Genomic DNA, 25,241 nt, shown 5'->3' with positions numbered 1-25,241 from the left:
GAAGCAAATGTTATTTACGAGGGAAGCCGATGTCGTTTCTTCCTGGTGCTCTTAGTCGCAGCGCCGACAGTGGCAACAGCGACGAAGTGACAGTCGACGACACAGCCCGACGAATCAGCGATTCTGATTGGAATTCCTTCTGTTCCAATCAAACTTCTATTTTCTACGGGGCTCTTGTCACGCGACTATAATGGTAGCCAACAGCGACAAGGAAGAAAGGCAGGAACGAGAGAAACACGTGGTGGCGAGAATTAAACAAGAGATAAAAGGAAATTCGTGATACGCGGTGAAAATTATACACCGGTTCGATTTCCAACGAATCGTCGTAAAAAGAGATCGGATCGTTGGCTAAAAAGATTTCTCGCAAGACGATGGTCGTGGAACGATTCGAAAGTGCGTCGGACGCCTTAACGATAGACTGTGCTTGGAAACTCGACAAAGGCAGGTACAGCGACGCAGAGGGACGGATGGAAAATCTGGTAGAGGGTTCATCGAGTTCGATCGTTTGCGGCGACCGATTGGAAGAAAACAACGAGCGTCGAATCAGAGGGAAGCTATCACGATCTGCATACGCGCGACGATAGGCACACGAGATATCCGCATTGCGGTTACACGAGCTTTTTAACACTTTGTGCCTGTGCACACGCGAGTGTGTACGATACGCACCACCGCAGCCAGTAAACATCAAACTTGTGTGCCGGTGACTGCCTGTGGGTGTCGTCCTATGCAAGCACAAAAGCGAGACAGGGACAGGGAGGCGAATGGATGAGGACGACGATTACGCCCGGAGAGAGAAGCGGAGAAAGAGGAAGGAGGATGGGAAGAGGGGTTGGCAGTAAGCAGAGGGGTTGACTGAGAGAGCAAGCGAGGGCGGTGTATTTGTGAGAGAAGGAGAGGTCAAAACACGATATTAGGTTTGGACCTGGTCTATGTATGTATACACATATGTACCCACGGTGGAAGATCGCGGTACTAAACGCGTGCGGAACGCTCGGTACGCCCCTGGAATTGCATCCATTTTCGAGAGAGACCTCAGTCTCCACTGATAAGCTATACACACGCGTCTACATTGCCACGGAGTAATATATAGGCGAGGTGAGATGTCGGGATGCATGCGCGATCCCGTGAAAGTCGTAGTCGAGCCGATTCACGAGCAGCTTTCAGACTGCCACTAGGCAACACCGTGATGTGAGTATTTACTCCTACGATAGCACGGACCAACCTATCGACGGAAAACAGCAGCGGAGTTTGTCCGCGCCACTATTTTCGCTGATCATCTCCGACACTTGGTCAAATTTATCGCGCACCTTAGAAATTCTATCCACACCCGCATTTCGCGATTCCGAAGTTGTACCAACGGCACCGCTTCCGGCTCGCACGTTCTACAAACGCGATCGAAAATTCCTACCTAACAATACCATATGTATATCTTTTTTTCACGTCTGGTACACAATACGCGGAACACGCTCGACGCAAAAACCGGGGCACAATTTCAAGAATTCTATTCGTTCGCCCGTCAACGTTCGACGACCGACGACTACCTGACTTTTCATTTAAAACAAAAACGAAAAAAAGGGGGGGAGCGGGGTGAGGAAGGAGTGAAAAAAAGGAAAACTATTAAAAAAACGGAGGAAAAGGAGAAAAAAAAGGCGAAATACGATGCAAATTCAGCTCTCTATATACCGCGGGGTTAATTTCGCACGGGCAGGGCGTCAGGATCCTGTCACAGCGAGGTCTATGGCCGCAAGATTGGCAAAAGGACGAGGGGAAAGGGGAACAAGAAAGCTTCGATTGATCGCGCAACCAAGAACGATCAGCTAGCGACGAAAACGACGTATCCCTGACCGGCCTTGAACGGGCGACTTTGATGGAACGACCAACACACTGGAGGCGCATCTTTCGCGATACGCTTTCGCTTCTTTTCGCTTCTCTCTTTCGTTCGCCCTCTAGCGAACAAAGTTTTTCTCGTGGCAAAAAGAATTTTATCCGGCAGCCGGTTAACGGCAGTTTTACGAATCGGCTTGCTAGGACACCGAATCGACCCGGCCCCGTGTGTCCCTGAATAGAACCGCTTTTTTACGAACCAACAAAATGGCTGTACGTCGGAACCCCGACTCTGGAAAAACTGTTATTGTCGCGATAAGTTTGGCTTTTTTAATACATCGCTTGTCCTTCTACCACGATATATATTGGTTGACTTTCCCACTTCCCGCCACCCTATTTGTTGTCTTCTTTCGGAAGCGACATTCTTTATTTTTATTTATCGTGTTTCGAATCTAAGACGCAAACAGACGTACTCGATCGAAGGTATTTGATCGCGAAACGTCGAGAACACGTGAAGGACGAGTCTAAAGCGGAAGGGACACAGCCGAGACGGTAATCTGATGGTTGGAGGGAGAAAAAATAAAACGAACGGTATTTCATCCCTTTAAACTCGACGGAACGTCGAAGAAACACGGAACAACCCTGCGAGGAAGAGATCGAGAACAAACGGCTTAAGGTGGCCACCCCCGTCGTCTCCCTGTTCCCCTTTGTCCGGGAAGATCGCGTTATCGGTCGACAAAATATTGTTATCGTGCCGTAGCGATGGTGAATCACTGATGCGAGAACCCGGCGCACAAAGGGTGCCGTGCAAAAGGAAAGTCGATAACGATTGACCGGTAAACGTATTGACGAGGAGCATCGACGCGAGGGCCAAAGCGAAACGGAACGAGAAATCGTGGCGAACATGAGACCACTACCTCCAAATACGCTACGGCATTGCCACGCGAATCGTTGATCCAAACTTTCCACGTAATCCAAGTTAGACTACGATCGTACCTACGACTTTGACATGGGAAATCTATACGCGTCGAAACACGTAAATATTGGCCACGTGATTATCGCCAAAAATTCGTTCCCATCCGGTTCCTCCCCGGCCACAATTCGGTCCATGTTTTCCCAGAGGATGATCCTGTAACCCCGTTTCCAGTTGGTATTGCGATAAATTAACGCGGTTAAAGAGACACCAAGTTACGTATACAATTATCGTAGACGACGTAACTGCCGAGGGAATCAGATGACACGTGTTTCGCTCGGTTAAATGGCGCAACCTCAAAACTAGATAACTCCGTGTCAATTTAGCGAACGTAAATAGATTGAAGGGATTCGTTGAATTTCAACCGAGTTTCCCAAGCACGTAAGAAACATACGATACTTGCAGAGCAATGACCGTAATCGTATTAACGTCGTCGACGATTGGCCGTACCTTAAAACTGACGAATCGAAAACTACCCCCGACTCGACCTCAAAGACGCGATACGAATAAACGCGGCGAGACAACAGTGTACCCGAGTGTTTTGGAGCTTGTCCATGTAACAAATATACGGAAAAGCTATTTATCGAAGATACGTTTACAGGTTTCGGATAAAAAAAAAAAAAAAAGAGAAAAGAAGACTTCTAAAGGAACACTCGGATTCGTAAGCGAGCATTCGTAGATAGCGAATGCAACATAACGAAAGTAGCGAACGAAGAGTACGCGGAAAGGGAATTCACGTGTCTTTCCATTAATCTCCATCGGCACTGGTTGAAAACGGGTTGCACCACGGCTTGCGCCCAAAATCAATACGGCCCTGCGTGTAATCGCATTTCCCATTATTAAAGATGCTTGACTGGTATGTACAAATGCGATTGTTCCTGTAGTGTACCGCGTTGATAAATATTCCGAGAATGCGAGGAGAACCAACAATCACCGGATAACGACGTCGCTCGTGTCAGCTTGTACCGATGAACGACGGAGACGACGATGCTTTTGTTACAGGCAAGCACGTAGCCTGCATTAGCGTTACACGACAACGGTTATAGTAGCTGACAGAATTCTAAGAAGTCAAGAATCGACGGTTGGTCGTTTCATCCTAGAGAAAAAATCTTTCCTCCCTACGTATATTATCGAGACTACGACAATGGCCGGAATTTTTGGATCCTGCGAATCGATTACAGATATACTTGGACACACGAACCGCGAGACCCTGTTAGGAGTTTAACGCACCTTCCACAATTTACCCATGCGTGGAGCGCCTCTATTTTCCCCCGTCTACATTTATCGTTTACCAACTAGGTACATTGCATAAAACACTTTGGTAATATTACGAGATAAAACAGATTTCACGGCTGGTAATTGTTCCTTTGATGCTCGACCTTTTTCTACCGTGCGGACACCGGCGTGTTCCCTTATATATTAATCGAGGACGCTTTTATCTCGTGACCACCGAGGATATAGCGTCACGAGGAAAGTTCATATTATGATCGTCGAAATGATTTGCAGCACAGTGTCAACGGTGTCGTCGACACTTTCGAGGTTTACGTGTGCTTCTGCGTGCGCATACAAATATTTGATGCACACGTACTTACGTGGCTTCGGACTGTCCGAAAATTCAATGCCCCCGTCCATACCGATACAGGGGAGAGATTTTAATCGCACCGCGAACCTAACGAATTTCGATCTCGATACGCCGTGTTACAGGGGTTTCTTATCGAAATTGTTTTCTAACTCAGGCTATGTTGATGAGTCACACGTCCCATGAATGAAAACTCTCTGACACGCTTCATTCTTACGTTATCCTCGTGCCGCTCGAAAATCATTCGGTTCGCCGGAAATGAACGTTCTAGAAATGAATGATACGGATACGTGCTTTTTTTTCAAATTTCCGTTCGATAAAATGCGTATGTCGCTTCGAGCGATAAAGCACGGAAAAAGAGTAATAATGGATGAAACACTCTCCGACTACATATTTGTATTGAAATTACAGACGTACACCATGCTTGTTACGGAGGGTAATGAACCCCGTTAGTTTGTATCGGTTTACAGAGAAAGAATCGACTGCTGAAATATACATATATCGGTGAAAGTAAGCAGTAGCGTTCATTGTACTCACCGCAATGCAGTGACCTCCACGCTTGTATCATGCAGAGCTTCCCTCCTTCGTCGCAGCGAGACTCGTGAAACAGGGGTTGAACAAGGGCTGCTGTTCGTGACAGGAACCACCGCATAACCAACAGTCACGTTTCTATCAGCACATCGGTTCGTAGAACGGTCACTTTCTACACCGCACCACACGCGTTCCTATCAAACCAACGAAAACAAACTACCGCTTACTTTGTAAAGAAACATCAGCAGCCGCAAGAAACGCGGAAACGGAAAGTTTTTCGAGCTTGCAGGGCCGCCGAATCGATGTGTGATGTTACACTTCCCAGCTGTCTTTTTTGATTCTGCGGATGTGCCCGCCACCATCACCATCTGACGACAACTCTTCCAACTATTCCGTTCACGAACCGCCGCGAATATTCAAATGATTAACCAAAAATCGACGACCAAGTATTCCAATCTAGATACCTGTAAACGCGGATATAAAAATAATATCGAAGTAATTATGACACAAAATGTTATTATAGGGATATAATGAAACTATTATCTTTTACAATAGATTACGCAACATGGTATAATTTATTTGTATATATAGATTTATTTTTCCACAGCATTATTTAAGAACATAAGTTAGTTTGTAATCATAAGAATATATACATATATATACATACATATAAATATGTATATATATATATATATATTGATCGTATAATTAATTCTTAATTATTACGATGTGTAACTTCGCCGTATTTCGATAATAATGAATAATCGCAAAAGCTAGCTTACAAACATTTTGTTTACAAGTTCATCTGTCACAAGTACAGTAAAAATGTACGTACCTTGTAATCGATATATTACAAGAAATATGTTTATATTTACATACAATCTAAAGAGAGGTAAATTGGAGTTAGTCACATATTTTTGCAAGTTACGCAGATACATGTGGATAAGCTGATAAATCATTTCTGTAGTATGACGTTATGAAGAAATTAAGTCGCTGTATTTGTGAGCTTGCAACAAATTATCTCATATAACATTTTAATAAAAATAATAAATAAGACTTGGATATCCTATATTCTATTATTCACTAATATATGCGAATTCTAAGGTAGATAATAATAATAATAACAATAATGATAATAAAAGAACAATTCAGTAAATATCTTGAAACGTGGGCAACTAACAGTCTTAGCTTTTAACCCGATTAAATTATAACTTAGTGTTAGAAAAAATACTACGATTTCCAAGTAATGTTGGCTTTTTAACAAATATAATACGTTGAAATGCATTGTTCCATTCTGAATATAATACGTTTATCGTGTAAATGCAAGAAGCCGAATTTTCGTCATTAAAAAACATGCAGCGTATAGAAAATCGAAAATAATCATAATTTAAGGCCACAAAATTTTTGTCGTAATAATAATATTTATTATCTAATGGGACGTATCTGTTTACAATAAAATAAGCTGTACAAATAGGATGGAATGTTTCGTTAGCTTTAAATGCTAGATATTTGTTTAGAATACTTGTTACTTTTTTGAAATAGTTATTATTATACAAAGTAGGCATTTACAAGTTTGATCACGATATCTTCGAATAATCAATTTCATAGATAGTATACGATTTTTAACGAAAGAATAGACTATGTCCACTTTTTCGTAAATTGCTTAAATATATAAATAAATTTCGCTGTTTAAGCAATTTGATGTATATATTCTTTTATCTTATTTAATGCTATATACAATGAGCTAAGTATAATATGCTTTCCATCGTCAGTTCTTAGAAGAACACACAAGAAGAACGCTGTCCAATACGAAAAATTTTCGATTTGTTATACGAATAAACTATGTAACAGATACGTCTGTTCCAAAAAATAATTTATTTTTAATTATATCTATGTTAAATTAAATGATGTCTTTTACCATAAATTTATAAATCGATCGAAAATGAAACAAATTACGTATTTCACACTGTCTGTTATTCTTCTTGCTACATCTTCTAATAGTATAATTGATTTTCCAAAACTTTCTGTTTATACATTTTTGCGACTATATATATGTTTTCAAGAAACAAAATTTTCTAGCCTTTGTTACTACGATAGAAAACCCTTAAAAAGATTTCTAAACGTGCGTAATACGTGAGTCTGTAAAGATTTAATTTCTTTATATAAAAACAAAATGCGAAATTATTACATTTACAATTTCAAAAAAATTATTGATTTAAAAAATAGTGTTTAATTTCGTGGAAAAATTAGAAATCGTCATTGAAAGGGATCTCGTTTTAGTAAATTGTGTTATAAAATTAGACCAAAAAAATACGTATATGTGTATAATATTAAAATTCAAATCAATATTACACAACAATTCATCGTAAATTATAGCGTCATTGTATACAATATAATTTGACAGATGTTCATTTAACTTGAATGTAACTGAAATTCGATATATTTGAAAATCGTACTAAATCCTACGTGACAAAATTTAAAACTTCTTTTTTTGTCCATTATATATTTTAGTATAATTTGACTTTTTAAATATGTAAACTCATATTATTTATAAATTCCTTTAACAAGGCATTTTATCAACAAATTGAGATAAGTAATTAATATATAGATTATTATCTCTTATCTTAAGTTATTTACAATTAATACCAGATTAATGTTTTTATAGCAGCAAATAAAATTTTTCCAAAGAACTCTTTTAAAGTGTAGTAACCATCAAAATATGGAATTACATTTAGAACGTGAATGAGTTAATAAATTGTAATTCATCAATTACTGAAACAGCATTTGAGATTACTATCAACTTTTTTTCCTTCTGTTTGTTAAATATAGCCTATAATTTCTAAAGTGCATCATGCGTAAAATTTTTTCGGATTATTGGTAGAGGTTAAGTAATATCTAAACGTACTTTTCATTGATTTGTCTTAATGTTGTAACTAGCAGTCAAAAGACACCTAAGTCTTCAGAGTGCAGAAAAATGTTTATCCTGTTAAATAGTTAATCATATTAGACAGTATACATGGTTGTGTATCTATATGTATGTATATATGTACATTATATTACAGATATCATCATGAAAAGGGGTATTTCGTGCTAATCCACTCCAGCAAAACCTTGAGAACCTTCAATTGCTTTTATCAATTTCTCTCTCAATTGTTGATAACTTTCGTATGGAGGGAGATCTATACGATTAAAACTGAAAAGGATACATAAATCATCAGATATAACTCTACACTTTCTTTAGTTTCTTTTTTCAAATTTTTTAAATGAGAAAGATTACTATAATTTTTAATCCATCTTACTTTAACAACTACCCGTACGATTAAACATTATGTTAAAGTTTACATACCAGGTATGAGCTCTTGGATAATTTTCTGGTGTACCCCACTTCTCAATTGTAAATAATTGTGGACCATTGCTACCATAAAGTTCTTTAAAACCATTCATAGGTACTCGCGATGTACCGGTAACAAACTGTAAAAGTCTGGATCTCATTTCATTGCTAAATGAAAGTACCACACGCCAAAACCACTGAACAACGATGTGATTAGCGTGATAGTCTCCTTTGTACAATGTGTTTTGTTTCCAATCTCTCACGTCAATATGTTGAATACCACACATTAATAATTCTAATTCATTTTCATCAAATATTTTTACTAGTGTTGGTGGTATAAGAGCATTAAATCCTTCTAAAAATGCATTCATTTGTTCTTGAACCCTTGATACAAAACGCCACTGTATAACTAAAGCTATATATTCATCTTTATTTTCGTCTGTTAATGGTATATTAGCACCATCTGGTTTAAGTTCTCTTTGAGACGTATGTCCGAAACTTTCTTCATCCACACAAAACGTAAGTTCCAATTCACTGGGATCGTTTTCTTTAATCCACAATAATGAATTGTAATATTCTGAATCAACACTTTCCATATCTTTCAAATCAATAGATTTACCTAACATCATTTTATAAAATGGACGAATGAAAAATGCTGTAAAAAAAGATAGGAGCTCCTTTTATATTTTTTCTTAATGAAATGTTTTATATCTTCTGTATAATTGAAATAATTCTTACCATCCAACAGTTTACCATGATACACAGCCATACCTGCTATGCGACCAATAAATTTGAAATAATTTAAATGTTCTTCATTACATACCCCCGAAAATGGATTAATTTGCAAGGTATAATTATCCCTACAAACATTTCAGTTGTTATTATTTTTTGCATTTTATAGAATGCAAATGATTTTATACATAAATATACCTACGTAGCAGAATATTCAAATAATCCATAGTAAGGATTAAACATTTCTTTAGACAATAGGAAAAACCATTCTCGAGCGAGACCTCCATAATCTAAACCAACTTCTCCTTCAAATTCAACCCATAATTTTGTTTTCAATATTTCTACTCTGTTGACAGAACTAATTATACGATACGAATCTTCTAGAATATTATTTCGACCAACTTTTATTTCAAATTTATTAGGAACATTACTCTGAAAAAAAATATGGATGAAATATAAAAGAAATCTAATATGGATAAGTTTTGGACAATCATATACTTACAGGTTTTCTTAACTGAGATTTAAGATATTCGTATTTACGTTTATAATCTCGTGAATATGGTACGGCCTGTGAAAATATAGGAATATTAACAAATTAAATGAGTTATACTTCATATATCACAGTCTTTGGACTAAAGAGACTCATACCGGTCCAGCAATTTGAGGATTGGACATGCGAGGATCTTCCCATTGTGTTGTTCTTGTATCTGCAGAGCAAGAATAGAAAAACAAATATTGCATGATCAAAGCCAAAATTTTCGAGCTTTACAAAATCTTGGTAGACATTCACATACTATGATCAATGAAAAATATTCGGCCATCCGTATGAACTCTTTCTTCCCAACCTTCAGGAAGAGGACCAAGCTGATCTAAATCACTTCTTGGTGTAGTAGAAGGAGCAATGTGATTAGGTATTGAACTTGGTCGCCCTGTTCGAGGGTCGATCCATGTTGTTGTCCTCGCAGTGTGATCAATGAAAAATACTCTACCGTTCGGAGCTATTTGCATACCCCACCCAGGTGGTAATCCCTCGTCACTTGGAGCAGGAACCACAGGTTTCGGACTTTCGATCTAGACATCGAATCAGTAACAGGAATTAGGGCAAATAATTTTTATAGTATTTGCTGTTGTTATTTACAATAAAACGCTGTACTAACTTGTTCAGATGATCTTCTAGATCCAGCTGGACTATCCACACTATCATCACTCTGCAAGTACAATAGTAATATATTTTCATACAACATGTACATGGATATAATTTCAATCTATTATTTTACAAAGAAATTTATATGTTATACACTTTCAACATTTTATAATATATTACAAATTTGTTATCATTTTTGCGTAATAAACAACAAAATTAATCAAAATAGTGCAATATGTCAATTACAGAAATACAATTTTTTTTAACACTAAGATTACTTTTTAGAAAGAATGGTTAGTTTGTAACACCCAACTGCATGGTGAAGTTTTGTAATAAATGTTTTAAATTGTATTGGAACATAAAGTAATACAGACAGCAATGCACTACATGAAAAATATATGTAATCTCTGTTTACAAATTATAGCCTTTATTTTCGTCAAATAAATGAACACATGTAAATAAAAACAGCTTATACAATTGAAAATAATCATATCTATGAATGAGTACCTGGTCTTCATATTCACTAAGGTAGCCGCGTTGATCAACAGAATGTCCAGAGTCTGACGAAGTATCCCCACTACCCCCTCCCCTATGATTCTCAATCTCATAATTTCTCGCATCCGAATCTTCGCCATCCTCACGGAGAACTTCACCATCCTTACACACACATGCACAAAATTGCTACATACTGCATGCTAAATACTCTATTTGTTAGAAGGTTTTTATACTGTTTAGACATTTATATTCATATTTTTGTCTTTCAATAATTCATGCACATCTCGACAGTTAACAGTTATCTATTAAAGCACATATCTATAGTGTATACTCTGTATATACAGAGTATACTCTGTTTAAGAGTATGATGCATCTATATATGTTAAATGGGATTACATAGGCGTTTGGTTATAAACTTTTTGTTAATTTACACAATTAAAAAGATAACATACAAAGCAAAAAATATATATAGCAACAGTTTCTAATCTACTCCCACCTAAAGATATAAATATATTTTTATTATTCAAAAATATATTAAACGTAAACTTTGAGTTTTGTGCGTGTGTGTGTATCTTTTTACACACAACAAGTCTACATAAACTCTAAATCTTAAAATAAAATATAAGACATAATATTCTGTTATAATACAAGAATTTGGAAACAGATTCTAAGCTGACTAGTTAATAAATTCATTTCATCTTTTTCTTTCTTTTGCGGTATTTACATTAATTATACAACCGTCAATATTACCTGAGTAATTGAAGTTCTGTGTCTATTTTCTTCATCGGCACTAATGTGAAAACGACGTTGAAATTCAGTTACTGCAGTATTGAAATTTCGCTCAATAGTCATATTTCCACTAGGTGATGTAGTACTATAAATAAATTCCAATATTTCTGCATTATTATTTATACTTATTACGCAATAAATATGTTGAAGCAGATATATATGTATGTATATATCTGTTACATACGATTCTGATGGATGTTCCCATTGTGTAAATCTTGCTACATGATTGACATAATATGTTCGCCCATTTGCATCTTGTCTCTCTTCCCATCCTGGTGGTAAAGGTCTGATAATCATGACCTAAAAGAACATTCAATTAAAGTATTAGTTTATATATACATGAGTAGAGTCATCTTTAATATTTGTAGTTTAAAGTATAGATGTAACTGTGCATACCTCTGCAGCTTGTTCCACGGGACTATTATTTACTGGTTGTACCATTTCCCAGCCTCCTGAGTCTGATGCAGTATCTCCATTATCATTGTCCACAGTTGATGAGTCAGAAATGTATGCATGATATACTTCCAAGGTGCCTTTTACTCTTGAACGCTGACTGGAATGATTACTAGCCATATCCTCGTAAGTTATTCATTTTGCATTTGCAAATGAAAGATACAAAAGAAATATATTAATGAACTAAACATGAAAATCCGTGATATGGAGCCAATAAATATAACTAGATGCAAAACTGACCCAAAACATGTAACAGTGCATATAAAAATAATAAAAATGAAAATTAATGAATAAAAGTAATATATTACAATTATTTTTATTGTATATATAATATATAGTAGCTTGTAAAACCATATCTGTAGTTTGAGGCCAAATAATTTTAATAGGAAGCTAAACAGATTAAATTTTTAAAATATACAAAAGTACACAGCTTTAAGCATATATTATAAAAATACTTACCTACGTGGTCGAAGTAAATAACGCCTAACAGGAATTGTACGACCTTCTTGTTCTTTAGGTAGATTAATCAATGTTAATTCTACCATACCAAGAAAATCATCCCTTGTCAATCTATTCTCATCAAAAACTTGTAACACCAATTTATGATCGACAGGTTTAACCTAACAATAAAGAATATATATTTTCATTAACATATTGAATTTATCTTGACATTAAATTATAATATATCATACTTACTCTAAATATAAATTCTTCTTCCCAGACAGGATTCAATGTCTTTTTTTTAGTTTTCGTAAGTGCAGAATCTATTGTCTGGTCTCCATTTAGAGTATTTAAATCAATACGCACATAAGGATCGCTTGCACCAAAGATGTCCTTTTTTGCCAATTGGTGACCAGCAATCACTTTTAATCTCAGCTTCCGGGTAGCTTCATCTCTCTATACACAATATCAAAAAACAAAACAAAAACATTAATTAACGCTAGATTCTCAAAATGTTAAATAGAAAAAAGTTAAACTTGTTATGTCTTTTGTTTCTATTAATAACTATGATAAAAATTTTCTGGTTAGTTTTATATAGTTTATATAATAAACAAATAATTAACTATTTTATTTATATTTTATTTAATACATTAAATATAAAAACACAAAATATAAAGCACTACGAAAATAAATAAAGTTATACGTAAAAAATGAAAAGAATATATTGTTTTTCAAGTTTAATGCAGATGGGTAATAAAATATAAAAATATTAATATTGATGCATTTTATCAATTTATTGATTGTTTTGATTAAAAAAATATAAAGATGATACGTGCTACGATGATTAATAATATAAAAATTTTATTATTAACGCAATAATATTATTAATCATAAAATCAACAACTTTGAGGAAGTAACACCCTTTCTGAAGTCTATCAATCAAAAATCCAACCTGTACTTGTCAAACTGTCAAAATAGTTACGTACGGATTCTCCGTCAGCTCCAGACGTTGGATTATATCCATAAACATGTTCCTCTGCCATTAACGTTATGTGTATTCGATTTATTCTTAATCGTTGATGACTACTTCTTACAATTTTACTAGGTTCACAGTTTCTTATATGCCATCAAGAAACCTATTTTGTCTTAACCCCTCTCAGTTACTATTGCACGAACGAAACGGATATGACATACTCGCGCTTAAAGATGGCTAACTTCCTTTTAAATATTCAAACGTGACTAAAATCCATTTCAATCATTTCAAATAAAAAAAGAATCATTATTGTGTACATGTATATTTTACAAAGTATATTTTCCTTAATCTTTATCAATTTTATCAGTATTAGAACAAACAAAAATTCCAGAAAAGTAGATTACAAAACAATTTTAGATATCCTTGACACGAACAACTTCTAATGCGCCTGCGAAAATCTCTCTAAATTTTTCTAAATAGACGTCTTTCGTTATTAAATGTAGTAAGTTGAACGACGTAATCGAAATTGCAAGAATTTAGTTTTTCATCAAAACATTATTACAACGCTACCATTACGTTTTAACGATTGATGCGCATAAAAAGTGACTCACGTGTTTTCTAGTATATCTATTTTATTTTTTTTTTACGGTTTCTTGAGTATCAAAGTATTGTTTTAATATCAGAGGGTCTTTGTATTGACATTAATAAGGATATTAAAATAAAATGTATGATAATAAGCTATATTGTTCAGTTGAATTTTCAGTTTAATATCATGAGATATGATAAGAATGAATAATTTCTAAGTTATTATCTCTTAAAATAATGCATTGTACAAATATCACATATACAAGGAAATATGATTATTTACATACTGCAGGTTCTGTTAATGAAAAGCGTCCTGGTCTTCTGTTAGCTTGCAATGCCCGAGATGCAGAACGATGCTGAGAATTCCAAGTATAAGCACGAGTTCTTTGAGGAGGTGATTCAACACCAGCATACATTGGGTAGGTCAAAGTACCAGGCATCTTGTGTTCTTAATCTTTTAATAATAGTTTTAACACATTAACACAAAGATTATTCACTATGATATTATATGTATTTTATTCTTTTTATATGTAATTTTATATAATTACATAAAGATAGTATATTTGAAATATAAATGATTATTGCAATTGCTTTTTATAATCTTTAAAAAAGAATTAAATTTCATTTGCATAACAAAACCTTTTGCAAGTTAACTGTACATTTTAAAGTATTTCATATATGCTTTTAGGTGCTATTAAGCATAGTGTAGATCATATAAATAAATAAAAACTAATTGTTCTATTTGTTATATAATAAATTTATAAGATAACATAATAATACAAAATTAAATAAATAAACGTACTAAATACTTGCATCTAAGATGAGTAATAATATTGATATTTAAAATAAATGTATATTAATAAATACTGATAATAAATCTTATCTGAAATTATTACCAAAAAATGCAGAAAAAAGGTACACAAAGATGTGATATATGTGTATATATATATACACACATATATATATACATTTAAATAAAAATTAACACTTTAATATAACACGTGCACATAATTCACCATTAACTGATTTCTGACTTATTTATATTTAAGCTACAAAAGACATAATGCGTGGTCGCCCATAACTGCAAAATCACTTATTTTCGATGCGAGCATTAAGTGTAAAAATCGTTTAAGATAAGGAATGCTTTAAATCATTAAAGTGATAACACGTATTTATTCAACATTCAACTACGAATTTAACCAATACATTGTAAACTTCATAAACGTATATATGGGTAATTACTCCATCAAATATTCTGGAATTAAATAAACAATTATGAAATTATAATGAATAAAAATTCATAACATATATTTATTACTATTTTGAACAATCGTTTTTTCTAACAATTGTGATGGTATCAGTTATTGTTCATACAGCAATAAAACATTTGATTGTGTGTGATAATTTCAACTAATTTTCGTTCTTTTTATAGGTATGGTGGCGCCTTTGGTTACCGTTGGAAACAACTAACCTTTATCTGTCGTTAAATAGAAAAATGTTGAACATTTGTACCAAAGTCTGTTACTTGTAATATGTGACTACTTGACCCATGGAACTTAATATATGTATTTGAAATATTGTATACTAGACATGCATGTGTATTTGTAAATATGTACATACTATTCATGTTAAATGTAACATTAAGGTAAAAATATTGCCAAATTTATATTATGCATACATATACATGTACTTACGTTATAATAAATGTGTATTCAAATTTATTCTTGCACATTTTGTAGGTTAATAGAATTTAGTTAGAGAATAAATGTTATATACGGATATCTGAATTTTAAAAACTGTTAAAATGTTGCGAAGACGGAATGTTAATATTAAAACTGTCAAAGAATTGGATGGATTTCCTAAAGTTCCTGAACCATATGTAGACAAAACTGCAGTTGGTGGAACATGTAAGTTTTTTGTTTTACTATTTACTGCTCTAATTATTAAATATAATATCTTACTTTTACAAGTACAATTTTTACATTTACAGTCTCTATATTTACAATCTGCACTATTGCATATTTAATAATAGCTGAAACAAGTTATTATCTTGACAGCAGACTACAATTTAAATTTGAAACAGACACAGATATTGATGCAAAATTGAAAATAAATATTGATATCACTGTTGCTATGACATGTAGCCGTATTAGTGCTGATGTCTTAGATTCTACAAATCAAAATATGATTGGTCATGAATCATTAGAACAAGAAGATACATGGTGGGAATTGACACAAGAGCAGAGATCTCACTTTGAAGCTTTAAAAAATGTGAATTCTTATCTAAGAGAGGAATACCATGCGATTCATGAATTATTATGGAAATCTAATCAAGTTACTTTATATAGTGAAATGCCAAAACGGTATATAAATTATATTATTATACCCATAATTGATACATATTATATAAATATATCAATACGTCTTGCAGGACCCATCAACCTAGTTATCCACCAAATTCATGTCGCATTCATGGCAGTTTAAATGTTAACAAGGTTGCTGGTAATTTTCATATAACAGCTGGAAAATCATTATCATTTCCTATGGGGCATATACATATTTTAACTTTCATGACGGACAAAGACTATAACTTTACTCATAGGATAAATAAATTTTCATTTGGAGGACCTAGTCCAGGTATTATTCACCCATTAGAAGGGGATGAAAAAATTGCTGACAACAGTAAGTTTGTATGAAATGTAAATATAAGTATTATAATATTTAGAATTTATTTGAAACGAAATATATTTTAGATATGATTTTATATCAGTATTTTGTGGAAGTGGTTCCTACAGATATACAGACTCTACTGAGCACTTCCAAAACTTATCAGTATAGCGTAAAAGATCATCAAAGACCAATTGATCACCAAAAAGGATCTCATGGAAGTCCAGGAATTTTTTTTAAATATGATATGAGTGCTCTTAAAATAAAGGTTACTCAACAACGTGATACAGTGTGTCAATTTCTAGTGAAATTATGTGCCACTGTTGGAGGTATTTTTGTTACAAGCGGTAAATATCAATTTACTTGAATTATTTTGTGCCGTTGAAGATATTTTTTACAGAGAAAATTTTGTAGGTATGATAAAAAGTATTGTACAAAGTTTTTGGTATATTTTGTGTTGCAAATTTTTTGCAACCAAAGAAAACAAAAATGACCAAAAGTACCCCATTCCACCTACTACCTCAAACTATCAATCGTTTGACACAGCAAATCTTCTGAATATTTCAGCTCCAGAAAATGTAGATATTGTGTTTAAACCTCAATAAAGGTAATCTTTTAATTAGATATTAAAATAATTTTTAAATATACGAAGCTAATAATCAATAAATATGTTTGTAACTGTTCTGTATATACCAATAAAATTAATAGCGATTTTATATTTATCAGCCGTGTATGTTCTTTTCTTCTTAATTTTTTAACACTGCGAATAGCAACTATATTATTGTATATTGCAATGTTAATTTGCAAACACCAAGCGTTTCATACGTATGCGCTTTTATGTTTACACTATCAAACAAGGATGGTGATAAATGGGAGGAACCTTCCCCTTCTCTTAATTTCCACCAATAGAATCATTTATTTGAATAGAGTACGAAAGAAATAGTAAGAAAGTAATCGTGTCTGAGTCACATTAAAAGTTTGATCGAAAAATGATATTTTATTTACATTTGTTAAATCGATGTTTCGATGATATGCATTGTACGTAGTAAAAGTATCAGTTGATAGAAAATCTTCGCATGCGCTTGACAGAACTATTCGTAAGAACATAGCTCATCCCACTGTGAAGCGAGATTGAATAAATACAAATCGTTTAGGAATGGCAGATATTAAACAAGATCATAAAACTGAGGATACTGATAATTATGGAATAGGTAATAGTGCTGAACCAAAAAATATGCAAGAATTGACGGAGTATGTAAGTATGATATAATTCACTATTGTGATACTCTCTATTAATATTTTCATAATGTGACTGTCTATACTTGTTTATATTTTTTGTATATTTTAGGTACAAACACTATTACAGAATATGCAAGGGAAATTTCAAACAATGTCAGATCAAATTCTTGGAAAAAATATCCTTTTTTATTAGTTGCTTAAGATGCATTTTCTTAGATAACCTCAAAAATAAAGTGTGCATCAAAGTGTATATTTTATAAGCATAATTTTTCTGCTAAGAAAATACAAATTATTACATGTGTGAAAAACTGTTTATTTAAGGGAGTTTATTTAACGTTTTCATAAATAATATTATAAATATCCTTAATACAAAATACTAGATGAAATGGGAAACAGAATAGACGATTTAGAAAAGAATATTACAGATTTGATGACACAAGCTGGTGTAGAAGGAGGTGACAAATGATTGTATTTATTATATCATTAATTTTGATATAGAAACAAAGAGATCTTTTACATATAACATATACTATACTAACAAATATTATTATACAAGAACGGTATTTGTATATTATTGGTATGAATTTTTGATCATTAAAACAATAAAATGACTTTTTTGCAATAATGTAGTGGTATAATGCATATTTTATTTCCTTTCTGTTTGTAAGTAAAAATATACAATACATTTCAGTGCTAGATAAGTACTATTAGATCACCCATGCTTGATCATCATAGGCATTGTTAGAAATTTTTGATATATAGGAATTGGTGGTATTGTTTTGACAATAAGTCTTGTTGAATCCTTATATCCAGAATTAGCTTGCAGTTCAATCTAGAATTGAACAAAATATTTTGGAGATAATAGATTATTTAGAATTACATAGATTTATGCCTGGTTCTCACAGGTTTCTCTTTAGTAGATTCAGACTCTGTTTCTTCTGAACTATCTCTAAATTCCTCAATCTGTACAGATTCTGAAGAGTTTGTCTTTAAGCTCGACTTTGCAGAATCCTACAAAAATATCCATTGCAGTTATAGTGTAAGCATTTGCATTGAATTATAACATACTGGTATACAATGATGATTGATTTATACTAACAATCGAGGTAGATTCGACTGCGTGATTAGCTAATTTCTGAGAATTTGCGGGCGAAGACATGAAACGACTTGCCAAATTGGTAAGTGAATAAGACTGCCGAAATGAAGTTCGCCCAACGGTAGGCAATCTCGCGATAGAATCGGGTATATGCATTACTTCACGAAATTCCTGGAATTAATCATTGCTCTAATTAATTTAAAAGGTAGAAACATATTTCTCTACTTATATTTTAATAATTTATATGACAAGTTAATACTCAATAACTAGTGGAATAAAAAAATTACCCCATTCATGTTTCCTCTTATTATTTGAAAGTCCTGCGAGTAAGTATCAAAAAATAATACTAATTTAAGGTAATTTCAAGACTATACAACAGATTCAACATAAATATGTGAAAAATATTTTTTTATATTAGACTATGAATATTATTTAAGCAAAAGGTGGCCTACCTCTAAATCTTTAACTTCATCGATTTCTGCAATATCCTGGTAACCTTTTGTCAGTAATTCAAGAGTTTTTGCATGAAAACTTAGTTCAATGATGATAAAATCTAAAAGTACAGTTTTCAGATCATGCAATTTCCGCTTTTCGAATGCATCGATTTGTTCTTCTAAACCTTTAACAACTCTTGAAACTTCAACAGAAGCTTTCATGAGCTCAGATTCGGCTTGAGACTATATTGATTTTTAAGAATTTAAAATAATTGTAATTTTTTAATACTGCTTAAATGTAATTAGTTAAATGCATTGAAATTGAATGTAAGGATACAATCATCTGTCTGTTTCTAGGATTTCGTTCCCTAAGCCTATCTAGATGTCTTTTTCTTGTTAATTCTTTATCGCGTGTTGTAAATGTATTTTTTACGTCATCGCGAGCGTGTTTGCAGATTGTCGCGTATTGAGAAAGTGGAGAAATTATTTTGGCATCAAATCTCTGCACTTTAGCGTCCCTAAAAATAACGAATAAAGGTTGTGATAATTTAAACAGTAAAATTAATCTTTTTTGTTTCTGTGATTCAACAAGAAAATACCCACCTATAATCCCCAATTACTGACAGAGTTGCAGAAAAGTTTGTTAATCCGTTAGATAATGATTGATTTATCGTTTCCGATTGAGCGTAAGTTTCGATAATTTTTGCTATTTCATCTCCTTTATCGCGTAATCTAAAAGTACATTACATAAATTTATACACAGAAAGATAAAGTACAATAGAAGAGAAATAATCGATATGTACAAGATCAATAGAAGCCGTTGTTATGTACAAACCTAGCAGCTTTTCTTGTATATGCCGCAAATGTCGAGCATAATTCTGCAAAATGTTTCTCTACGTTGGATATTCGATCTTGTACAAACTTTGCTTCTTGTTCCCTGAATAAATGTAATAAAATTATAAATATGAATCTCAATTTAAACTGAAGTTCGTGCAAATATAAATAATTGAAAATATGTACCAAATGCTGCTTTGAGATCTTGAACGTAACATTTTGTTCTATATCATTTCGCAACTTTTTTTTTATTTGAATCGATCGATCTTCATATGGAAGGTTCCCTTGCTACGTCCGTATGGATACCGCACCGATAGTTTACTACTGGCAGGTGGTGCATTATCCCTACAGGTGAGGTCGACTTTTGAGTATGTATATACTCTCATCGATCTACCTGGCTTTTGCTTACCTTTAACTGTACATTTAAGTAGAATTACAAATTTTCTATATGTTTTTAGGAAGGGGAAAAGCGGAAAAATTACTAAAAAATATCTTGTTTTTATTGTCATTATTTCTTATAAAATAGTTTTTATTACTGCAAATGAATGAGCTGCACCACTTCCGATAAGAATTCCTGTGTAATTGTAGGGCAGGAGCAGTTGTTCCGGAAATTTTACATCCTTCGTATGACCATTTCCACAATTTCCGTGTTCGTTCCAACCCCAACATAAAATTTCCCCATTCTCTAAAATGTTATAAATAAAATTTGATTTTCATCAAGTTTTTTTTTGTTGCTGTTAGTTATTATGTGTATACCAGTTAATGCAACATTATGTTCTGAGCCAGCAGAAACTCGATGCATTTTAGGAAGATTTTCGATCCGCGTAGCTTTCCAAGTTGATGGCTTTTCCAGTTTTATAATACCTAACTGCCCATATGTATTTCGGCCCCAACCAAAAATGTTATTATCTAATAGTAAACTAACAAAGTAATCAGATTTTGAAAATATGTATGTATTGTGTTAATTAAGTTGTGAAATAGTATTACCATTTAATACAATTACATGCGACCAACCACTGTACATATTAATTGGCAATTTAAACTGAACATCCGATAATTTTATTGGAATGAATGTTTTTGGACATGCATCTGTATTTAATCCTAATTGCCCGTATTTATTATCACCAAATGCATAAATATTTCCATCTTTCGCTACCGCGATTGTATGGTATTGACCACAACTGACGCTCTCGATGTCCGATAACGTTAAAACTATTTAAATCCATTACACAATAATCTTTGTTCACATTGTGAAAACACGTTTCTTTTAATTCTTTTATTTCTAAGTACATTTACCTTCTGTAAAACTATATGCTGCATTTAAAGATCCCTTATTATTCGAGAAGCTTAATCCTAACTGCCCTTTGCTACCTGTTCCTGCTACTAAAATTTTACAATCTTCCGTTAGTAGGGCAGTGTGTCTTAAACCCATTGAAATTCCTTTAATTTTTCGACCAATTACAACTTCGAAGGGTTCGTGTGTCCATTGAAGACTGTTCGGATGTTTTCCTAATTGACCGAAACGATTCGAGCCCCACAGGAGTAAAGTGCCTTCTATTGTTAACGCAGCGGAACAATCCCAGCCGCACGCTATATCCACGATAACCTTATTCTTCAATTTTTCATTTAATTCTTGAAATGATAAAATACTATCCTTCGTCGGAAAGCCTACTTGTCCTTTATTGTTCCAACCGCAAGAATAAACGCGACCGGAATCATCTAAAATTAACGTGTGACCAGCACCTCCAACTATTTTTTTTATTTTTTTCGGTTCTAGGGAGCACTTTGATAAATCAACTTCACATGGTAAAACACACTCTTCCGACTCAATTCCTTGTCCAAGTTGGCCGTGAGAATTAGCACCCTATAATAAGTATTAGTTTCGTTTGATTTCAATATTTTTGTTTAAAATATTCCCGCTCAGAAGTAAGATTTCCGTTCAAATCTTGTTTTATCGATCGTAAATAATATTTTCTAATAGCACAAGTGCACGCGTACAATATCTTATTTTAGAAATATCAGATCATATTGATATTATTATTCATGAAAATACTATTTGAATATGTGAATATAGAAAAAGTAATATTTTCTATGAATATAAGACAGAGTCTTACTTATATTTAAAATGAAACCATTATGAGCACATGCGATAAAAATAACTTATTACATTACCCACGACATTAAGGAATAGGACATTGCTATAATTATGTCTGGAAATTGTTACTTATTAATATATTAAAACACCCAACCAAAAAATGAATAAACTAAAAAATAGATAATTGTACACTGAAGCACGGATAAAACATAAAATAGACCTATCATTTTGTGGAATTTTGTGTCATAAGTCATAGGAACTGAAATATCGAGTTTTTCTCTGCCCTCTACAATTTAAAGTAGTAAATTAATGAATTATATTCAGCATATCTCGTTTGTATGTACATTAGATCGGTAAGGTTGGAGATGACACTAATGTGGTAAGAGAGTGTTGTTAGCTGATAAAAGATTGTAATTGCGTAAGTGATCTACACTATGTCTCGTCTATGACTGAATGTATTTTCATCATAGGACATACGATATAGGTGGCGGCAAAACCTAAAGCGTACAGATTTCTTGTTTAACTTATTAGTTTTGTTTATACAAACATGAATTCTTTCCATAATATGTACAAAATCATTTTTTAATAAATTTTGCTGATCATAACATTGGGTAAAGTACTGATGGAAAATATACAATGGAAGAATCGATAAAGTTTGATATTAAGGAGGTTAAAACCGATCTTTTGCGCGCGATAAATGAATGTTCCCAACGCGGATTATTACATACCACAAAATGGTATGTACAGTTCCTGATATAAATTTGAGTAAAATCGTTATTCCATTACTATAGGAAGGATAAAAAATATGTTTTATCTTTATAGGCTAGCAGAATTAAGTTATTCCTTGAAAGATGTTAAATTAAATATACATGACACTACTGTTGACTTGTATTTATCAGAGACAAGCGAAGAGGAAGACACGTATATTTTAGCAAAAACTTATTTTGATTTGAAAGAATATGATAGAGCTGCCTATTTTACCGAGCAGTGTAAAACATCAAAAGTTCGATTTTTACATCTGTATTCTCGCTATTTATCAGGCGAAAAGAAAAAAATAGATGACATGACAGTGGTGCCTCCAGATCCTTTGAAAAACGAAAGTTTAAGATTGTTATGTGCTGACTTAAGAAAAGATCACCTGGCAAATAAACTTGATGGTTTTAGTCTTTATCTTTTTGGTGTAACTTTAAAAAAATTACAACTTACAAGGGAAGCCATGGATGTGCTGGTTGATGCAACGCATAAGCAACCCATGCATTGGGGATCTTGGTTAGAATTAGCTTCTTTAATCACTGACAGGGAGAAGCTTGAAAATTTATGCTTACCTAATCATTGGATGAAACATTTTTTTATGGCTCATATGTATTTAGAATTGCAATTAATAGATGAGGGTTTAGCATTATATTACGAATTACAATCAATGGGGTTTGCAAAAAATGGTTACGTACTTGCTCAAACTGCAATGACTGTAAACTATAGAAGAGGTAAATCAACTTCTCAATCAAATTGTTAACAAGGACTTTAACTATTATGGCCTGTTACATTATAATATTATCATTTTAGATGTTGATAATGCTATAGAAACATTTAAGAGGATAATAAAAGCAGATCCTTATTGTTTAGACAATATGGATACATATTCTAATATCCTCTATGTGAAAGAAATGAAAGTTGAGCTGGCATATTTAGCTCACAGAGCAACAGAAATTGATAAATACAGGTTAGAAACATGTTGCATAGTAGGTAAGTTTATCGTATCTTAATACAAAAAAGTCATAGATTTACCAGTTTCCTGTTTAATTAAAGCAGTATCTTTTAGGAAATTATTATAGTTTAAGAGGAGATCATCAAAAAGCATCGATGTATTTTCATAGAGCATTAAAATTAAATCCACAATATCTTTCTGCTTGGACATTACTTGGTCATGAGTTTATGGAAATGAGAAATACCAATGGTGCTATTCATAGCTATAGACAAGCTATTGGTATGTATAATCTGTATGTACGTATAAAATGAAATATGAGCATCTATTTATTTACCCATTTTTTCATGTAGAAGTCAATAAGCGGGATTACAGAGCATGGTACGGTTTGGGTCAGACATATGAAATTTTAAAAATGCCGTTCTATGCACTGTATTATTATAAACAGGCTCAATTACTAAGGCCACATGATAGTAGAATGGTACAGGCATTAGGAGAAGCATACGAGAAACAAAATAAAATACAAGACGCGTTAAAATGTTATTATAAAGCATGCAATGTTGGTGATATCGAAGGAATGGCATTGCTGAAATTAGCCACGTATGTATTAAAGTTCAACATTTTTTATTACAAAATGTGTTAAAATTGAAATATGCTTTAATACACTGTAGGTTATATGAAAAATTAGGTGAACATGATCATGCAGCAGCAGCGTATACGGATTTTGTGATGGATGAATTTATAAATGCGGATAGAACTGACTTAAGCCATGCATACAAATATTTAACGCAGTATCATTTAAAACGAGAACAATTAGACCATGCTAATCATTATGCTCAGAAATGTTTGCAATTTGACGAGACAAAAGAAGAAGCTAAAGCATTGCTAAGAACGATTGCACAAAAGAGGGGAAAATTTGAACATTCGATGGTGGTAATTATAGAATATTTATGATATCTTACATTCATTCAGTGTTAACAAATTTTTAATATTGTATCTATTACAGGTGGAAGATATGAATGAAACAGACCCGGTTATCGAACAAGGGGAAAGAGCAGATGCTACACCAGGAAGTCAGTTATCGCCGATGAATTTGTCATTTATGCCTACGCCGTAAGATACAGAGAAAGATATTTTTTAATTCTCTAAGTTTACTTAAACTTTCAGTTTATATGTTGTATATATTTTTAATAAATATTGTACGATTAAATCATCGACTTTTTTCATAAATTTTCATTTATTGTATAATTTTCATACAAACATACAAATTTTCTTGTGACAAAAGTATCATAGATAGCAATTACTTTCTAGAATATTATAATTA

The 25,241-nt window shown here is 33.1% G+C and overlaps 7 protein-coding genes across 19 annotated transcripts in view; 3 read left to right on the top strand and 4 right to left on the bottom strand.

The window, feature by feature from the left end:
• Sema1a (semaphorin 1a) overlaps window positions 1-5,296 on the bottom strand; it is a 139,516-nt gene extending 134,220 nt beyond the window's left edge. The window contains exon 1 of one of the 2 annotated variants that reach the window (XM_069118477.1): window positions 4,914-5,296. The gene's annotated coding sequence lies outside the window, so the exon portion shown is untranslated. The remainder of the gene's footprint in view (window positions 1-4,913) is intronic. The other variant, XM_069118476.1, reaches the window with a different exon arrangement.
• Window positions 5,297-6,353: 1,057 nt separating this feature from the next.
• On the bottom strand, window positions 6,354-15,438 carry Nedd4 (E3 ubiquitin-protein ligase Nedd4). 7 transcript variants are annotated; one of them, XM_069118472.1, is made up of 17 exons: window positions 14,747-14,903; window positions 14,138-14,304; window positions 12,548-12,748; window positions 12,311-12,471; window positions 11,795-11,963; window positions 11,583-11,698; window positions 11,360-11,483; window positions 10,622-10,771; window positions 10,128-10,178; window positions 9,765-10,041; window positions 9,619-9,677; window positions 9,473-9,538; window positions 9,173-9,402; window positions 8,977-9,098; window positions 8,254-8,893; window positions 7,968-8,100; window positions 6,354-7,890 (listed from the first exon to the last, which is right to left on the bottom strand). In XM_069118472.1, exons 2-16 carry the CDS (start codon window positions 14,288-14,290, stop codon window positions 7,998-8,000), a joined length of 2,622 nt encoding a protein of 873 aa, XP_068974573.1. In that variant the 5' UTR covers window positions 14,291-14,304; window positions 14,747-14,903; the 3' UTR covers window positions 6,354-7,890; window positions 7,968-7,997. The 7 variants fall into 7 exon arrangements, with proteins under 7 accessions (XP_068974573.1, XP_068974572.1, XP_068974571.1 ...); XM_069118471.1 differs by having other exon boundaries at window positions 7,958-8,100; window positions 14,747-14,902; XM_069118470.1 differs by lacking the exon at window positions 14,747-14,903 and adding an exon at window positions 15,322-15,438 and having other exon boundaries at window positions 6,354-8,100.
• On the top strand, window positions 15,357-17,239 carry LOC138182530 (endoplasmic reticulum-Golgi intermediate compartment protein 2). The gene is made up of 6 exons (XM_069118481.1): window positions 15,357-15,495; window positions 15,590-15,757; window positions 15,841-16,213; window positions 16,282-16,532; window positions 16,604-16,864; window positions 16,932-17,239. The coding sequence occupies exons 2-6, from the start codon at window positions 15,655-15,657 to the stop codon at window positions 17,120-17,122; spliced, it is 1,179 nt and encodes a 392-aa protein (XP_068974582.1). The 5' UTR covers window positions 15,357-15,495; window positions 15,590-15,654; the 3' UTR covers window positions 17,123-17,239.
• A 190-nt stretch (window positions 17,240-17,429) lies between these two features.
• On the top strand, window positions 17,430-18,381 carry LOC138182533 (heat shock factor-binding protein 1). Its single transcript, XM_069118488.1, has 3 exons — window positions 17,430-17,772; window positions 17,866-17,932; window positions 18,134-18,381. Exons 1-3 carry the CDS (start codon window positions 17,674-17,676, stop codon window positions 18,220-18,222), a joined length of 255 nt encoding a protein of 84 aa, XP_068974589.1. The 5' UTR covers window positions 17,430-17,673; the 3' UTR covers window positions 18,223-18,381.
• A 2-nt stretch (window positions 18,382-18,383) lies between these two features.
• Fam92 (CBY1 interacting BAR domain containing protein Fam92) lies at window positions 18,384-20,447 on the bottom strand. 3 transcript variants are annotated; one of them, XM_069118485.1, is made up of 9 exons: window positions 20,307-20,447; window positions 20,122-20,223; window positions 19,890-20,018; window positions 19,624-19,804; window positions 19,305-19,529; window positions 19,140-19,172; window positions 18,856-19,023; window positions 18,660-18,767; window positions 18,384-18,588 (listed from the first exon to the last, which is right to left on the bottom strand). In XM_069118485.1, exons 1-9 carry the CDS (start codon window positions 20,336-20,338, stop codon window positions 18,469-18,471), a joined length of 1,098 nt encoding a protein of 365 aa, XP_068974586.1. In that variant the 5' UTR covers window positions 20,339-20,447; the 3' UTR covers window positions 18,384-18,468. The 3 variants fall into 3 exon arrangements, with proteins under 3 accessions (XP_068974586.1, XP_068974588.1, XP_068974587.1); XM_069118487.1 differs by having other exon boundaries at window positions 18,384-18,767; XM_069118486.1 differs by lacking the exon at window positions 19,140-19,172.
• Window positions 20,356-22,451, bottom strand: Sergef (secretion regulating guanine nucleotide exchange factor). Of its 3 annotated transcripts, XM_069118484.1 has the most exons (7): window positions 22,293-22,451; window positions 21,417-21,984; window positions 21,108-21,332; window positions 20,877-21,029; window positions 20,657-20,805; window positions 20,530-20,564; window positions 20,356-20,465 (listed from the first exon to the last, which is right to left on the bottom strand). In XM_069118484.1, exons 1-6 carry the CDS (start codon window positions 22,314-22,316, stop codon window positions 20,544-20,546), a joined length of 1,140 nt encoding a protein of 379 aa, XP_068974585.1. In that variant the 5' UTR covers window positions 22,317-22,451; the 3' UTR covers window positions 20,356-20,465; window positions 20,530-20,543. The 3 variants fall into 3 exon arrangements, with proteins under 3 accessions (XP_068974585.1, XP_068974583.1, XP_068974584.1); XM_069118482.1 differs by having other exon boundaries at window positions 20,406-20,535; XM_069118483.1 differs by having other exon boundaries at window positions 20,429-20,564.
• A 220-nt stretch (window positions 22,452-22,671) lies between these two features.
• Cdc23 (cell division cycle protein 23) lies at window positions 22,672-25,130 on the top strand. 2 transcript variants are annotated; one of them, XM_069118478.1, is made up of 7 exons: window positions 22,672-22,952; window positions 23,038-23,699; window positions 23,779-23,958; window positions 24,035-24,199; window positions 24,271-24,517; window positions 24,589-24,850; window positions 24,924-25,130. In XM_069118478.1, the coding sequence occupies exons 1-7, from the start codon at window positions 22,852-22,854 to the stop codon at window positions 25,032-25,034; spliced, it is 1,728 nt and encodes a 575-aa protein (XP_068974579.1). In that variant the 5' UTR covers window positions 22,672-22,851; the 3' UTR covers window positions 25,035-25,130. The 2 variants fall into 2 exon arrangements, with proteins under 2 accessions (XP_068974579.1, XP_068974581.1); XM_069118480.1 differs by lacking the exon at window positions 24,924-25,130 and having other exon boundaries at window positions 24,606-24,744.
• The last annotated feature ends 111 nt before the right edge of the window (window positions 25,131-25,241 follow it).

This window comes from Bombus flavifrons, chromosome 8 (genome assembly GCF_040668555.2).
Source record: "Bombus flavifrons isolate JBK064 chromosome 8, iyBomFlav1_principal, whole genome shotgun sequence".
NCBI lineage: Eukaryota > Metazoa > Arthropoda > Insecta > Hymenoptera > Apidae > Bombus > Bombus flavifrons.
Note: the sequence above shows the minus strand (reverse complement) of the source record. Positions and strands in the feature narration are given on the sequence as shown.